Source organism: Felis catus, chromosome D1 (assembly GCF_018350175.1).
Source record: "Felis catus isolate Fca126 chromosome D1, F.catus_Fca126_mat1.0, whole genome shotgun sequence".
Taxonomy (NCBI): domain Eukaryota; kingdom Metazoa; phylum Chordata; class Mammalia; order Carnivora; family Felidae; genus Felis; species Felis catus.
This window is the reverse complement of record NC_058377.1, coordinates 109609892-109627063: the sequence shown is the minus strand read 5'-3', so window position 1 is coordinate 109627063 and position 17172 is coordinate 109609892. Positions and strand designations below refer to the sequence as shown.

The window sequence follows — 17172 nt, the reverse complement described above, 5'->3', positions numbered from 1 at the left end:
GTGAACGGGGAGTCCTGCCGTCTGCAGAGTTGTCTTCCTGGGCTGCTACTCCTCCGGTCGTGCCTCCTGGAATGTGGTGTCCGGCCTTCTCAGCCTGGAGAGCCACAGAGCAAGAGCTGGTGGTCACTTCAGGCCTTGGCCGGGTCAGCGCCTCAGGTTAGCGGGCGATACTGGGTCTCGACCACCTGCATATTGTTTCCACGGGGACTGTCCCAGCAAATGTAGGCGCTTCAGTCTCAGAGGAGGGAGGTGCTCCGTATCCACTTGAAGGCCAGTCTTTCACCTGTGCCACGGAACCCTTCCCTGAGCTGGCTCGTTTCTTACCGCCCACCCCACGTCCTCACTCTCTCCTCTTCCTAGAGCTTGCTAACTACTCTGTCCTGCAGGAAGATAACTGCCACGCCTATAATAGAGAATGGATTCACATCTGATATATGTAAAGCCTTATTACAACTCAGAGGAAGACAAGCAGTCCAGCAGAAAAAGGGGCAAATGATATGAACAGGCAATCCATAAAAGAAAAAGCCTGAAAATATGTCAGCAACCTTGAGAAAATATCCAGCTTGCCTAATAATCAGGGAAATGGTTTTCTGCCCATGAGGTTACAAAAATACAAGTCTGACAGTAGAAGACTTGGTAGAGATGCGGGGAGATAGAAATTCTGTTGTGCTTCCGGCAGCTGCATGAATTATTGGGACAACCGCTATGGAGAACTGTTTGGCAGTATTGATGTTTAGAAAGTGCCTGCAGTCTGAGGCAGGAGTTCCAATTCTAGGTGTAGGCCCTGGAGAAATTCCTGCGTGTTTTATATATGGATTCAGGGTTATTCATTTTTAACATTTTAATTGACATTATTAGGGCTTTTTTCAAACATACATAAAAAATGGAGCAAATAGTACAGTGAATTTCAGGTACCAGTCCCTCAGTTGCAATAGTGATCCATTTGTCAATCTATACATCACAGTTTTTTTTTTTAATTTTTTTTTAAAACGTTTTATTTATTTTTGAGACAGAGAGAGAGCATGAACGGGGAAGGGGCAGAGAGAGAGGGAGACACAGAATCGGAAGCAGGCTCCAGGCTCCGAGCCATCAGCCCAGAGCCCGACGCGGGGCTCGAACTCACGGACCGCGAGATCGTGACCTGGCTGAAGTCGGACACTTAACCGACTGCGCCACCCAGGCGCCCCTATACGTCACAGTTTTAATAGCTAAAATTTGGAGGCCACCCCTGTGTCCCTCATTATACAGCTGTTAAAATTAACCATTTAGATCTACTTGTACCAGTGTGGAAAGATTCCAAACAAGTTGGGTGAAAAAGGTGAGTTAAAAAATGACAGTGTCTCATTTATGGAAAAATTAAAACACAAGTGTATGATCTGGGCACACATGTGTCTAATCAGTGTAAAATCCACAAAGGGGAGCACCCCCCCCCAGTACCTGGCTGGTAGCCCCTAGGGATCAGGGGAGGAGGAAAGGGGGGGGGGCTAGACTGGAAGAACCTCAAAAGAAATTGCAGCTGTTCATAGAGTGTGCTTTTCCTCTTACTAAATTTAACCGTAATTTTATCAAAAGAACACATGTGGACACTTGGGAAAGTCAAATTGTGTCACGAGGCCTGTAAAACCCCCCTAACTAAGTCCCCTGTCCGGCCCGCCCTCCCGGATTGTCTTTCCAGAGACAAACCCTCTGCTCCTAGCTGCTTACGCCCTGTTTGCACAGAGCATTTGACTCCGTGTGGTGGGCTGGGCTTCTGCTGTGGAAGATCCAGCTGGCTTTTACCACCCACCCAGCCCCCCCACGTGTACCCATTTTCCCGGTCTCCATTCCCAGCATGGTTAGGCGACCATTTTTGTTAAAGTACATTTTTAGCTTTTACAGTATTAAAATCAAGTAAATACTCACATTGGTGAACCCCAAATGTATACATGGTAACATTTTCTTGTGTGACTTCTCCATTTCCTGGAGTTACTATTTACCTTCTTTTTCATCCCTAAATTGTAAATTGCCATCTCCTCTCCATTCTTTCAGGGACTCGAGGCAACGCAGCCTGGTTTTTTTTTGGTTACTTAACCCTCCCCTTTCCTGCCCTCTCTTGGAACTCCCCTCCCTCTGCTGATGTCCCAGGCGGTGGCTCTCTGGGCTCTGTCACCATCTTCCAGAGAACTCTCCTCACCTCCTTCTATGCCGGCTCCCAGGTTCCTCATCTTGGTTTATTTACTTCCTTGTCTTGTTAGTGCCCCTCTCCCAGGAGCTTCCCCAGCACCAGGGCTCCTGGGCAGTGAACTTGCCTTGGCCAGGCGTGCCTTAAAAGGCCTTTATTTTGCCCTCACACTCGATTGGTAGTTTAATTGGGTGGAGCGTTCTAGGTTGGAGGACATCTTCCCTCAAAAGTAGCCTCAGGCGCAATGTCACTGTTGAAGACCTTCTCCTCCTTTTCCGAAGTGTAGTAGCCTGAGGGATGGCCCCCAAAGATCTCCAGGTCCTCATCCCTAGAACCTGTAGGTGGCACCTTATAAGGAAAAGGGGTCTTTGCAGAGGCGATGAAGTGAAGGACCTTGACATGAGGTGACCCCGGATTATCCAGGGACCCTGAATGCCATCACACGTGTCCTCAGGAGAGAGAGGCATGAGGCTACACTTGGCAGGGAAGACCAAGTGACCACAGAGGCCGAGACTGGAGGGATGTGGCCACAACAGAGGCAGCTGGCAGGGGCTGCAAGCTGGGGGCTGTGGGGTAGGACCCCCCCCCCCCACGGCCGGGCCTCTGGGGGAGCACGGTCCTGCCAGCACCTTGATTTGGGCCCATGAAACTGATGCTGAACTTTTCTGGCCTCCCAAACGAAAAGGGAATACATCTTCGTTGCTTTAAGCCACCAAGGCTGCAGTGATTTGTGACGGTCTGGCCAGCAAACTCATGCGGGAAGCTGGTGGAGCCTTTCCGGTCCCTTTGCCAGCTGTGACTTGTGGTGTCGCGCTGGCACCTCAGAGTGCCCTTGCCACCGCCACCGAAATGCACGTCCCTGGCCCCGGGACTGCCATGTGCCGGTCTTCCTGTTATGCTTTCTGGGCGATGTCCTCGACTGTCTTCTCCTTCTTCTATTTATTATGGTTAAAAATGTCTGCAACTCTATTTTTAATTTCCTAGAGCTCTTCCTCGTTGCCTTTAAAATAGCTGCCGCCTCTCAATGCGATAGCTTCTCTTACTTCTCAGAGATTAATTATAGTTTTTTTTCCTAACTATCTGCTCTCCATATTACCAGAGTTCCCTGTTTTTTATTCCCCATTTGTCTTGGTGAATTTGGGGCGATCCCCTCAAATAGCTGGGGATCTTGGCTGTCCATTCATGCTGAAGACTGAGTTGGATGTGGGTTGGAAAACCTGAGCACGGCGGGGCTCGAGGGCCACCGGCCTTGGAGGGGAGACTGAGGCAGCCGCTTCCCCGGTGCCCACTAAGTGGTGGTTGCTGCAGCCCCTCCCTGGGCTGCTGGTTTCCTAGAGAGGGGTCCTCGCTGCCTGCTGCCTCATCAGCCTGGAAGCCACTTTGTGGAAGGGGAGGGGTTTGCAGCATCCCTGTGCTGCCTGGCCTCCCTTCCCCAGTTCCCTGGGCTCTGCCTGCCTCCCTGCCCCCAGGTGAAGCCTCTGCAGGGCCTGGTGGCCAGAGCATCTGGCTTGCCTGGGTCTCACTTCCTGGGGCTCCACACCCGTGTCCTAGGGGCGCAGGGAACCATCATGGGCGGGGGGGGGGGGAGTTTGGGAAAACTCAGGACTTGACCACAGGGGACTCGGGACTGCATGGCCCTCACAGGGGCCACGAGTGTTGCTCTTCCTCACCGGTCTTTACCTACAGCCGCTTCTGTTCTTTAACTTGGCATCACCACCGTTCATCCCGCTTTTAAAACAGGAGCCAAGAGTCCTCCTTACCTGTGGCTGCCGCCCCTCATCTGAAAGGTGCTGGCCGTCCGATGGCGCCACATCTCTTAGTTCGGTTCTCACGATCTCTTGCCTACATTAGAACATCTTCCTCATTGTTTGCTACCTTCTAGCCTTGCCTCCTCAGATCCAGCTTCCTCACAACGACCCGAGTGGTCCCTGTACATTGCAAGTCTCTTTCCCTTGCCTGGTTTCTTTGGTGGCACCTCCTGACCTTGGAGATATAGTCCACGCCCCTTGCCGTGCACGCGAGCCCCTGACCTGGCGTCAGAGTCCACGTGTCTGCCCTTGGTCTCCCCTGAGCACCTTCGCCCTGGCCTCTGGCCTCAGTGGACATCCACTAGGCTGGCTGCTCCTTTGCCTTGGCTCCAGCTGCCCCACACCTGAACCACCTCCCCCTCCTCCTCCTCCTTGAAGACTTGGCCCGGTGTCCCTCCGGAGGTCTTCCTGCTCACTGCTCGTGTTTGCTGCCTCCCACTCGGCCCTCCCTGGTGGGGGCGCTGATCACGATCCCAAACAGCTCCAAGCTCTCAGGGCCCTGCTGCGGCCTCTGTTAGGATGAGCAGGTGAGAGAAGGGGACATCTTTAATAACCGGTGCTCCCCGGTCCTTGGTTTTAGGGTCTCTTTAGGTTCTGGTCATTAGTGGGGAACCTGGGTCTGTTAGTTTCCGAGGGCTGTCATAGCAAAGTCCCCAAACATATGACAAAGATTTATTATTTCACGGTGTTGGAGGCCAGAAGTCCAAAATCGATGTCGGCAGGGCCTTGTTTTCTCTGAAAGCTGTAGGGGAGGGTATTTCCTTTGTCTTCTAGCTTCTGGTACTTCCCAGCAATCCTTACAGATGCATCTTTCTGGACACATGGCCGTCCTCTCCCTGTGTGTCTTCACATGGTCTTCCTCCTGTGTCTTTCTCTGTGTCCAAATTTCCCCTTTTTATGAGGACACCAAGCATATTGCCTTTAGGGCCCACCCTGGGGAACCTCATTTTGACTAATTACCTCTGTAAAGACCCTGTTTCCAACTAAGGTCACATTCTGAGGTGCTGCGGGTTGGGACTTGCATAGATCTCCTTGGAGGACTCAGTTCAGCCCATACAGTGGCATCTACTTCCTGCCATCTTGGGATCAGGGTGAACTGGGTAAGCACGTGGGGAGGAGGTCCTGCGTGACTCTCCAGCCGGAGTGCTGTGCTGTGAAGGGGTCAGGGAGCTTCCTGGACTGCCTGCATGCCTGCTCTGTTCTGGTGTCCCATCTCCCTGAAAAGCCACTATCCAGCCACTGTCCAGAATGGAGGCTTTAGTGCCGGTCGCCTTGCACAGCCCTCCTGGTTCCCACCTTTTTCTGACCTTGCCCTTTTAGCTAAACATCCTTGTCAGCACTTTGGGCTCTAATCTGTGTGTAAGGGGCACTTGTATGTCCCGCTGACTTGTGTGTGCTGATCCTAGGGGGGACCAGGCCGTATTAATCTTTGTCTCAGCATTCCAAAATGTTTCTGGAAACTCTTGTGACCTATTCATTCGTTCGTTTGTTCATTCGTTCCCGAGACATTTAATCTCGGTGTCCGGCACAGTATGGAGTGCTAGGGAAACAGTGAAGGACAAAATAGACTGAGGATCCTGTCCCCAAGGTCCTTAGAATGTCTTGTGGGGTGGGTGAACGAATCATTACAACATTAACTGCTCCTTTCCGAAGACAGACGTGACCTCACCCACATCCTCCACAGACAGGACAGTAGGGTGTGGCAAGAACAATGACAGATCTTTCCCAGGGTGGGTATTGAGCTCGCCAAGGAGGTTGGGTGTCCAGGAATGCCTTTCTGAGTGAGTCTAAAGGATGTGGAGAAATCAAGGCAAGTGGCCTTCTGACGTTCTGGTACCTGGGCAAGCAGGTCGGCCGTAGCTCTCCTTTTGCACCAGGGGGCAGTGTTCAACCTGCAAGTGTCCCTGTCCTTGACCGAGGCTGGGACAGGGCAGCCACTGTGTCGCCAGTTTGCCCCCTCCTCATCCCTGCCCTTCCCTGCTGCTGCCCTGCAGGCCCAGACCCCTTGCTCACCTCCTTTCTCTGAGCCTGCTCCGTCCCCCTGCCCACAAATCCCAGCAGCCCACACCGTGCCATTTGTCCCAGTGTGGCTGTTTCACCTTCTCCCCTCTGCCTGCTGCCTTCAATCAGGGGCTGTGGGGGTTTTGTGGAGCCTTGTCGGCTGGTTCTGAACCACAGTGGCCTCTCAGGGTAGGAGCCGGCGGTGCGGCCCCAGGCCACGTGCTGTTTTTACTCCTGTCTCTGTCTTTGGTATTCTCGCTTTCCTTTCTTCTTCCTCTGTCACCTTCACTGTCTTCCTGTCCTCCCTTCCGCTCCCCCTGCCCAGATGTCTCAGCCTGAGCCAAGCCTCTCTCGGGCGCTTCAGTACCAGCTGCTGCCGCCTGCAAAGTCCAACGGAGTCCTTTCCTTTCATCTGTCTCTGTTGGCCGCCAGCCCTGGGGCCCCGTCGGACGCGTTGAGGACAGTGCAGAGCTGCTTGGAGAGAAAACTCCCCAAGAGCAGCCCCACCCATCAGAGGCTCGCTTCTGCTACGGCTGGAGTCCACTGCCAAGAACTCCTTCCTTCTGGTTTTGACCTGCTTTTGCTGGCACTGCTGAGGCCAACGGGGGGGGGGGGGGGGGGCGGGGAAGGAGCACGATGATGGCGCTGGTGCTGGGAGGGTCGGGAGAGTAGATGGGTAGGAATCTTGTTAGTTACTTTGGAGATTCCCGAGGCCTGTTTCTGGGCCGCTGTCCTTTCTCCTCACTCCCTCTGGCTGCCCCCCTACACACCTCTGACCTGGATGTGCCAAGGGGCTTGGGAACTGGGGGTGGGCAGTCCAGACTGTGGGCTTGCTTCTAAGACTGCCATCAGCCAGGTACTCCCAAAGCAGGGCCGTGGCTTTCCCTCCCGAATGTGCCTCCCTTTCCGACTGCCCACAGCTGTCCTCTGAGGCTGCAGGAGGTGCTGTGTAAAGAACAGGGATATTTAGGGTGGACGCAGTACACATCCTTGAAGGAACGTTCCGGGGCCTGACACTTGGGCCGCAGCAGGCTCCTCTGGCTGGGAGCGCACACACCCTGAGCACAGTGGTCATGTTGTCTGGACCACAATTTGGACGATGGTAGCTCGACACCAGAATTTTGTGCTGCTCAGGGTTGCAAGAGGCAGCTTGGGAGATGTAGTTTTGGTCGGAAGTCGTGGGACTTCAGATGTCTAGGGACATTTTGATGATTTATTGGAGTAAGTGAAGCTGTCCTAGCTTATCGGGGACACAAGATTGCTGGCGCTGTTAGCCTGCCCTCGGGGGGTGGGGGGGGTGGGGAGTGCAGAGCCACTGGCTGCCCTGCAGGAAGTTCAGGCCAGTGACACAGTTTTTATCAGGAGTCGGTTTTTTGGTTTTTGGTTTCCAAGTGCCTGTCACACTGTGCCTCTGATAAAGGCCACAGCTTACTTCGCTGGTTGGTCATGACACTATGTGCCCTGAGAGATCAGAGCTCCTGCTCTGGAGGGCAGCCTGCTGGGCGACCTGGGCTGTTACTTAATCCCACTTGCCTGCTTCCTTATCTGTACAAGGGAGCGATAAGGAGCCTATTACGTGAGTTAGCACTTGCAGAGCATCCCACGCGGAGCCCAGCACCTGGTAAAGGCTAGAGGCTCCGCCGGGTTTGCTGGTCACCGTGTGTCCCCACCTGCCTGCACCGGCCTGGCACGTAGGTGGAGCGTGGTGAGTGCTGGGTGTCGTAGAAGCCAAGGGGGCAGGTCATCGAGATTGGGCAGAAGGTGTCCAGACCTCCCCCCTGCCTCCTTCCACAGGTCCTTTAGGCACCTTCCTGACTTGGTTGTTATCACTACCTTCTGGAAGGGGAACACTGAGCGTATTGATCAGTGTTGGAGGAGAAATTGAAGCTCGGGGAGAAGTAGACACCGTGGAGTCCTGCTGAGAGGCAGCAGGGAGAAAGCAGGTGTCCAGACACTCCTTGCTTCGCAGCGCCTCACGCTTGCCTGCAGGGCGTTGTTTACACGTCCCAAGTGAGAGTCAAAGCCGTCTTATTCCCCATCTCTAATGCACAACCCGAGGCCAAGGAAAGAGATCTGTCAGCTGGCATTTGCAAAAAATAGCAAACAGCGCTCTCTGGGACTGTCAGCTCTCTGGAGAGGAAACCAGGATGAGATCTTCGGGTGATGGTTGCTTTTCTCCTACTCACCGTTTCTGTCCCCGTCGCTGAGGTCAGAGAAGACTTTTGCCCTGAGCATCGCCAGCCCGGAGCAAGGCCCGCTGTGCTCTGGCAGCATCTGAGCGGCCTGTCCTCCTGAGGAGGCCCACCCAGCGAGGCTGTCCTGTCCGGGCGAGCGCCTCCCTTGCTGAAGGGTTCCAGTTGTGTCAGGGAGGGTCTGCTGATGCGACACCACGAGGGCTTTCCAAGATGCTGAGTTTGGTTAACGAGGCCTTTGGAATTGGAGATTCTCAAACAGTCTATGACCTTGAGGATTTCTTGGTTACCATCCACCAACCAAAAACCCGTGGTGGGAGCCTGGCCCCAGCCCCACCCCACTCACCCGTGACCAGCACTTCTGCACCTTCGCCTGTTCTCTGCCAGGTGTGAGGATGACAAGGAGGCCACCTGGAACAGTGCCCGAGGGAAGGCCTGCACTCTGGAGGCTGTTTGGGGGAGAGTGCCACTGTGAGAAGCTGGCACTCAGGTCACACTCTGTGTCGCCAGGGTTTATCTCTGGGCGAGGGGCCCCGTGTCATGCCAGAGGCAGCCCCTGTGGGAGGGCTGCGGGAAGGGAGTTTGGTGCTCCGTGGCCTTCCCACCGCCCTCCGCTCCCGCCCCAGGGGCTCTGCTTCTACTGGTGGGTCTTGCGGGTGCCTCCAGCAGCACAGCTTCCGGCCTCCACTTCCCCCAACCCCACGCACTGCACAGGGGCCTCTCCTCCCTCCAGGGGTGGGAGACGGGGCGAGATTCAGGGAGGAGTGGGAGTCTGCCCACTCAGCCCCTCCCTTTGGCCCGTCCCAGAACCCTCAAACTCAACATACCCAGAGAGGACTCATCACACACATGACCCACGAATGTCCCGCTTCCCAGAAGAGAGGGCTCTGCGAGGCAGCCGACCTCTGCCCTGCCGTTTCCCCCAGCTATAGTTGATCCTGGAAAGGCCTCAGGAAGCACCGGGCAGCTGACCCTGCACTCCCCTACCCCCAGGGGTCAAGTCTGGGAGGAGAGTGGAATTTGACTAGGGGAAAGGCTGGGTGCTGAGTTAGCCGAGTTCTAAGAAGGGTGGAGATGTTCTGGGAATGAGGTAACTTTTTTTTTTTTTTTTAAGTTTATTTATTTTGAGAGAGAGAGCGCGCGCGCACAAATGAGGGAGGGGCAGAGAGAGAGGATCTCAAACAGGCCCCTGGCTGCCAGCACAGAGCCCGATGTGGGGCTTGAACTCACGAAACCGTGAGATCACGACCTGAGCTGAAACCAAGAGTCGGATGCTTAACCAACTAAGCCACCCAGGCGCCCCATGGGGTGACATTTTTTTATTCATCCCCGTGTCCTCCTGTCCCAAGCCTGGCATTGGGGGTGGTGGGGGGTGTCGGGGTCACATGTGACTCAGCTGTGAATGGAGCTGCACAGCTGTGTCTAGGCTCTGAGGGGAGCACGACTGGTGCCTTCTGTCCGGACTGGCCTCTCCGGACCCTGCCCCGCCTGCTCACCCACGTTTCTGTGCCTTTAACCTCCAGTGGCAGCAGGTCCTAATCACTCACGGCTGTCCGCTGTCCCCCTGCTGGCTCGTGTCCTGCCTCAGATCATCTGCCTTGCAATCTTTCCTGGCCCCAGGGGGTCAAGGGAGCAAGCTTGAGGCCGTGAATCACCTACTGCCTGCATGACCCAACCTCCCTGCCTCCCTTTGCCTTGGGCCCCACAGCCACCGTAGGCGTCCCTTACCCTGCTTTCAGTCTTGGCCACCACCTAGGCTTCCAGCACCCTGGTGCCTGAGCACTGTGTATGCCAGGGCCAGTGACCTCAGGTGGAGCAGCCGCTGGCCCGTGGCCTCCCTGGGCAGAAGCAGCTGTGGGTCCCTGGCTGGTGCAGAGTGAGTGCTGTGGGGAGGGCCCACTGCGACTCCCTGAGTGCGGGTCTAACTGCGCGTGGGCCAGGTGCCCTGGGGCGGTGGGCCTGGTGCTGTGGAGGGGGCTCAGGGGCGTGGGTTGTGTGGGGCTGCATGGAGACGGTTCCTTCTTGTCCCCGTGCTCTTGTGGGAAGAAAGGACGGTGGGAAGATGGTGATCGCGGCCCAGCATTTACCACCGGGCTCGGCGATCCCCAGGACGACCTGTCGAGGTTGGGAGTGGGGGGTGCCCGGTTTCACAGATGATGAAATGAGGCCTTGATTGTCCAGATCTCACGGCTTGTGGGGACCCTACTGAGGGGGCAGTCCCAGGCCTGTGGACTCCAGGCTTGAGCACTGGGCCGCCAGCAGCTAGACGGGGCTGCTCTCTACTCCTCTTTCTCCACTGCTCTGGCTTTGGCAAGAAGGCCCTGACCTTTCCTCTCTGTGAGCTTCTGCCTGGCTCTCTCCTGCACCCCAGGGCCTGATCTGCCTGGACATGGCTTCAGGGGCATCTGGAGGCTCCCGCCTAGATCCCGGCTCTGCATCTGTAAAGTAGAGCTGCCAGGGAAGGCCTGGCTGCAGCATCTGTGAGGATCCAACATGAGAATGTGTGTGGAATGGCCACCGAGGCCTGGGGGTTTTTCGGGCTCCCTGTGTCGTCACTGTGAGCTGGGAGGCGCTGGCACCCACTGTCCACCTAGCCTCCAGGGATCCCTTTCTGTCTCTGGAAAAGGGAGAGGGCGGTGTGAGGGGGCATTTAACACGAGGCAGTGGGTAAGTTCCTACACGGGAGGAGCAAACCCACCCAGGTGGGAGAAAAGATTGGGCCTCCCTGGAGATTTCTGGAGGTTTGTGACTGTTGGGGCCCGTGTCACCTGCTGTGAGGCTGCTCACCTGTAGACAGGTGAGGAAGACCCATAGCCGGTTCTTCTGGGCAATAGGTGCGGAAGGTGAGGTGGCCCCACCGTGCTGTGGGGAGAGGGCCCAGCCTCGTTCACTGGCAGCTCGTCTCACAGGACATCGCGGAGTTCTCTGTCTCCCTCGGGGAGACGGTTCAGGTGCTCTGCTTAGCTTTTGTTCTGCAAAGATCTTCTCTCTCTCCTGTATGTCTTCATTGCACCTCTAATTGTAAATAATACATCTCTGGTGGAGAAAGTGTAGACTGGAGAAGCACAAGGAAGTAAAAAACCCAACACGGAGCCAATTCTAGAATATCGGAGTGAGTGATGTGCTGACAGAGCTCCTTCCAGTTGATTTCCTTGCCTAAAAAAAAAAAAAGCTTCATGAAATCATATTTTTACCTTTTAAATTTCTGTAGCATCACATTCTAGCATAAGCATTTCCTATTTCATCAGAGCTGTGCACTCATTTTTTTTTTAATGTTTATTTTTGAGAGAGAGAGAGAGAGAGAGAGAGAGAGAGAGAGAGCGCGCGCATGTAAGTAGAGGAAGGGTGGAGAGAGAGGGAGACACAGAATCTGAAGCAGGCTCCAGACTCTGAGCTGTCAGGCCAGAGCCCGATGCGGGGCCCAAACTCACGAACCATGAGATCATGACCTGAGCCGAAGTCAGACGCTTAGCCCACTGAGCCACTCAGGTGCCCTGAAACACTCATTTTTAATGGCTACATAATGTCTGTTTGTATAGATGTCTTCCTGTTGGATCCATAAGTGGTTTCTAATTATTTGCTACTGTAAATAATACTGTTTTGAGCATCTTTCTGCACCCATCTTGGTTCCCATTTTAGAATATTTCCTTGGGTTGGATTCCTAGAATGGTAACGACTGGGCCAAGGGGTGTAAGTATTTCGAAGGCTCCTGATAGGGTTTCCAGGGAGCTTTCCAGAGAGCTGCCCTGATCTCCAGACCTCACCTGCGGGTCTGTCTCCCATAGGCCTTACCAGGGCTGAACCTGATTATTGCACAACGCTGTTGCTAATCTAATAGGCAAAGTGCCACCTCACTATTCTCTTCTGTCTGTGTTTTCTCCTGAGGTGAAACTGCCAAGGGTTCATTAACTGCTTCTGTTTACTGCTCTGTTGCCACGCTTGTCCTAAAGGAGCGTTTTGCCTCTTCTTGGCTTGACCCCGTGTGGTGGTTTGGGCTCTTTCTACGGGGCCTTGTCCCAGCTGCAGATCCGCCTGTGGCCGTGAGCAGAGCAGACATTCGGTGCCCAGGACGAGGCGAGATTTGTACCTCAGGCCTGCTCTCTGGCGTGTATGCCGTCGATGGCCAAGGCAGTGGGTTCACGAAGCTCTGGCAGGAAAGAGCTTCCCTCCCCGGGGGGGGGGGGGGGAGTGGTTATCTGAGGCAGATCTCAGAGGATCAGGCTGCTGGTGGATCTGTGAGGGGGAGATAGCACGGTAATAGCTGAAGATCGCTGCACTTTAAGTGGCCTCTAGAAGAGGAGGTTTCTGCCACCATTTGAAGAAGTCTGCACTTCTGAAGTCTGAGTGGAGGCTTGGATGGCTTCCTGAGACAGCACTGGTGCAGGGGGGCTCCTCGGGAGATCTGTCGTCACCCTCATTGCCTGGCCAGGCGGAACCCTGATGGAGGGACACGGGGGTCAGCGTGGTGTGGGAGGTTCTCAAACCCGGGCTGCCGGGCCCCGCAGAGGGCACCGAAGGGGACTCTGACAATATGCACAGCGAGGGAACACAGGGCCTCTGGTTCACTGCCAGGATTGCTTTGAGAGCTTGTAGTGTTATGAAAGTTGTCAGGGCACTAGGGTGGGCTGGGTTCTGTTTGGGCTTGACTTCGCGCCCTGCCCTACAGCCAGTCAGCCCCCCAGGGAGTGTTGGGCTTGGCCGGGAACTGAGGAGGGAGAGGGTGCTGGCTTTTGTGTGGGGCCGCAGCGGGGCTGGGGTGGGACGCTTACTCTTCCTAGGGAGACCCTCTGTGCCGAGGCTGCTCCAACCAGGCTCTTGACTTCCAGATGCTGAAGTTCCGAACCATCCGTGGGGGCCTGAGGCTCCTGGGGATCCGCCGAGCCTCCACTGCCCCTGCTGCCTCCCCACACGTCCGGCGCCTGGAGTACAAGCCCATCAAGAAGGTCATGGTGGCCAACAGAGGTGAGTGCCCTTGGGCCCAGTGAGAGGAGCCCAGCACAGCCTTAGCGTCCCTCTTCTGCCCTTGCCCTGTACACCAGCTCCCCGCCCGCCTCTGCTTCTGTAAGGACCCAGGAATCTAACGTCTTGGCCTGTTGCCCCTTTCCTCCAAGGTGAGATTGCCATCCGCGTGTTCCGGGCCTGCACGGAGCTGGGCATCCGCACCGTGGCTGTCTACTCGGAGCAGGACACAGGCCAGATGCACCGGCAGAAAGCAGATGAAGCCTACCTCATCGGCCGCGGCCTCGCCCCGGTGCAGGCCTATCTGCACATCCCAGACATCATCAAGGTGGCCAAGGTGAGCCGGGCTGGGCCTGGACCCCGTGCCTTCCCCATGCTGGGCCCGGGCCGCAAGCCAGCCCACAGTAAGTGCTGTGAATAGGTGAATGGGTGAATGAATGAGTGAATGGAACGAGTGAGGTGGGGGCAGGTATGGGAGCCACAGGGTTTGGTCTGGGCTTGTGTGAAGGAATCTGAGAGATGCCTCATTCCTCTGATCCCTCCTGCCCCCAGGAAAACAATGTGGACGCGGTGCACCCTGGCTACGGGTTCCTGTCAGAGCGCGCGGACTTCGCCCAGGCCTGCCAGGATGCCGGGGTTCGGTTCATTGGGCCGAGCCCTGAGGTCGTCCGCAAGATGGGAGATAAGGTGGAGGCCCGGGCCATCGCCATCAGTGCAGGTGCATATGGCGGACGAGCCACTGGGGGCCGTACGGCTCCTCAAGAGGGGCTGTCCGAGGAGGGGGCTGGCGGGTTTGGGCAGGGAGGACCCACATGCCTGTCTTCCAACAGGTGTCCCCGTGGTCCCTGGCACAGACGCCCCCATCACCTCCCTGCACGAGGCCCATGAGTTCTCCAACACCTACGGCTTCCCCATTATCTTCAAGGCCGCCTACGGGGGCGGGGGACGTGGCATGAGGGTCGTGCACAGCTATGAGGTGAGCAGAAGCCCAGGGCTGGGAGCAGAGCAGGGAGCCCCGCCAGGCCGTGAGGCCACCCGTAGAGCAGACCCCGGGGTTCTGAGAAGGGGGTGGTCCTGCAGAAGGTGAGACAGAGCTTCAGGGCCCCACGTCTGCTCGCCTCGCCTGCCCTCGTAGGAGCTGGAGGAGAACTACAACCGGGCCTACTCGGAGGCTCTGGCTGCCTTTGGGAATGGCGCACTGTTTGTGGAGAAGTTCATTGAGAAGCCACGCCACATCGAGGTGCAGATCCTGGGTGAGTGGGGGCATTGGTGGGGCCACAGCACAAGGCAGGAGTGGAGCAGGCCTGATCTTTCTGGGCTCACGACGGCTGGCCTCCAGGAGCTGTCCCTCCGGCAGACCCTTCCCCGGGAAGGGCTCAGGCCTTGGCCGTGGCGGTTTCCCTCCTGGCTGCCCCCTACCGCTGGGAGCAAGCGTTGATTGGCCGCGGTAGTTGTGTGGGGGCTGGGGGTGTTCACGAAGTGTTTTGGTCCCTGGAGAGGCTGAGGCCGGTTTACCTTTCACCGCAGGAGACCAGTACGGGAACATTTTGCACCTGTACGAGCGAGACTGTTCCATCCAGCGGCGGCACCAGAAAGTGGTTGAGATTGCTCCTGCTGCCCACCTGGACCCCCAGCTTCGGACCCGACTCACCAGTGACTCTGTCAAACTTGCTAAGCAGGTGAAAGGCGGGGGCCTTCAGGAACGGTCTCCCATGTGGAGACGAGGAGCCTGTTCCTATAGGCTCCCTCTGAGCTGCTGCCGGCTTAGGCCTCACGGCCAGTGGTCGCTGTCCAGATGTGGACAGTCTGCCAGGGAGCTAGGAGGTCCAGAGTGACTGGCTCTGGGAGGGAGGGGGGAGGACCATCTTGGAGGAGAAAGGGCTGAGGTAGCACCCTCGGGTCCTCCCTGTGTGAGAGCAGAGGTGTCAGGCCCGGGCCCAGAGGCCAAGCCTAGAGTCCAGAAAGGCTGAGAAGAAGGAGGGAAAGAGGCCACTGGCCACACCCTCTGCACAAATCGAGCTTCTGCGTGGCACCAACTAACCCCTGGAACAAAAGGCATGAGATCCAGTGGTTTCTGTCAGGATTAAGAAGCATTATTAAGGCATTTCTTCCATTCATTCTTGACCGTCCCCTGCATCACATTTGTTGCCACCCATGGAATTCTCAGATCCTCCTTCTGCTAATCTTTGCTCTACTGGGTCATGGAGGCGGCTCCCCCAGCAGTGACCTGCCCCGCTAGGCCTGCCCGGGAGAGCACCCACCCGGGCCAGGCCTTAGCAGGGGTCCCGCTCTCTGTTGTTCTGCCCCCTCCCGCCCCCAGAGTCCAGGCATCCCGCCCCCACTTCCGCCTCCCCTTCCCAGGGCCAAGCGGGAGCATCTTCTCACACCTGCCTTCCCCAGCACCCCGGCGGGCCTTGGTCCTGCTCTCCCTCTCAGAGTAGTGCTCCCTCAGACCTCTCAGGAGGCAGATGATTCCAGAGCCTTCCCCAGCTGAAAGACAGGGTTGGTGCTCTGCAGAGAGGCTTCAGCCACAGTTAATATGAGGCATTGATTAGGATCTAATTTAGAGTTGTCATTTGGGTTACTTCATATGAGGAGTAATCTTACCTGGAGTTGGGTCTAATTTATCGGCTCAGGCCACGTATCATGGTCTAATAGATTTGAGGGAACTGACTGAAGTCTACTATGTGGTTCTGGGAGGACCAGAGAGAGACCGGTTGAATGAGGGTTGAATTTTGCATTAGAATCATCAGTGTTGGTTGTCTCAGGTGGCATCTCTTTGGGTTGTGGCCAGAGGTGGGGATGAGTAGAGCAGAGGGGAACTTTCTGAAAACCCTTTAAGAACGAGAAGGCCCTGCACAGGCCGGGCTACGCGTGGCGGGGCCTGTCCGCCGGGGAGAGGGCACTGATTGATTCTGGATCCGGTGGTGCTTCTGATGTCTCGCCCAGACAAGCCGGCCGAAGCTGACAGAGGCTCGGCGGAGCCCTGGAGAGACATCTGGGCAGGGGTCCGGGCCCTGGGTTGGCGGTGCTCACCCAGGGTTGGGGGGGGGTGGGAGGGGCGGCAGGGCCGGTGGGCTGCCCGCTATCTCTTGGGGCGGGGTCTGCCTCAGTCTGCTCTTTCGGAACCAGCCTAGTGGCCGCGTCTGAGCCGGGGTGGCCGGCAGACCCCCGTCGGTCGGGCCCTGCTGACGCGGCCACTCCGCAGGTGGGCTACGAGAATGCGGGCACCGTGGAGTTCCTGGTGGACAAGCACGGCAAGCACTACTTCATCGAGGTCAACTCCCGCCTGCAGGTGGAGCACACCGTCACCGAAGAGATCACTGAGTGAGTGGGGCAGGGGGGAGTAGGGGCGCGGCCTCTGGGTTTCCTACAAAGTCCACAGCAGGCGGCTGCTGGGGAGCTCAGCTCACTGTCCACTGTGGTAGAGAGCAGCTGGCGATCTAGGCACTTACTCTTTACAAAAAATATTACTAGCGAGCACTACATGCTGGGGCGCCGGCGGGGGCTCAGCCGGTTAAGCGTTCGACTTTGGCTCAGGTCATGATCTCACAGTTTGGGAGTTCGAGCCCTGCATTGGGCCCTTTGCTGTCGGCTCAGAGCCCGCTTTGGATCCTCTGTCTCCCTCTCTCTCTGCCCCTCCTCCACTCGCTCTCTCAAAAATAAATAAACATTAAGGAAAAAAAAAAGTACTACATGCTTACCGTAAGAATTGAGGAGCAAATAAAAAAAATATGGAGAACCCCCCCCCCCGCCCGCCTCCCCAGAACTGGGATGTGAGGAGGCTCAGGCCACGGGGAGGCTGGAGGAAGCTCTGGGTTTCAGGTGAAGAGCTGGGGACTCAGGTCAAGAAAGTGGCCGGCCCAGCATGGCATCACCTGTGCCCACACTACATCTCGTGGTTTTGTTCCACCTGTATGTATTTTACTAGATAAATAGTTAGACACAACTGGGATGCTTTGGGCAGAATTTCTATTCTACTTTTATTTTTATTTAAAAAAATGTTTTTTAAGTTTATTTATTTATTTTGAGAGACAGAGAATGTGTGATC

At 56.2% G+C, this 17172-nt stretch overlaps 1 protein-coding gene across 5 annotated transcripts in view; it reads left to right on the top strand.

The window, feature by feature from the left end:
- Positions 1-17172, top strand: part of PC (pyruvate carboxylase) — a 101890-nt gene that overhangs the window by 65469 nt on the left and 19249 nt on the right. For all 5 annotated transcript variants that reach the window (XM_006937555.5, XM_006937556.4, XM_011287047.4 and 2 more), the window contains 7 exons: positions 12989-13124; positions 13274-13458; positions 13674-13839; positions 13952-14097; positions 14257-14374; positions 14649-14800; positions 16330-16448. In XM_006937555.5, coding sequence (XP_006937617.1) covers positions 12989-13124; positions 13274-13458; positions 13674-13839; positions 13952-14097; positions 14257-14374; positions 14649-14800; positions 16330-16448 — 1022 coding nt within the window. The remainder of the gene's footprint in view (positions 1-12988; positions 13125-13273; positions 13459-13673; positions 13840-13951; positions 14098-14256; positions 14375-14648; positions 14801-16329; positions 16449-17172) is intronic.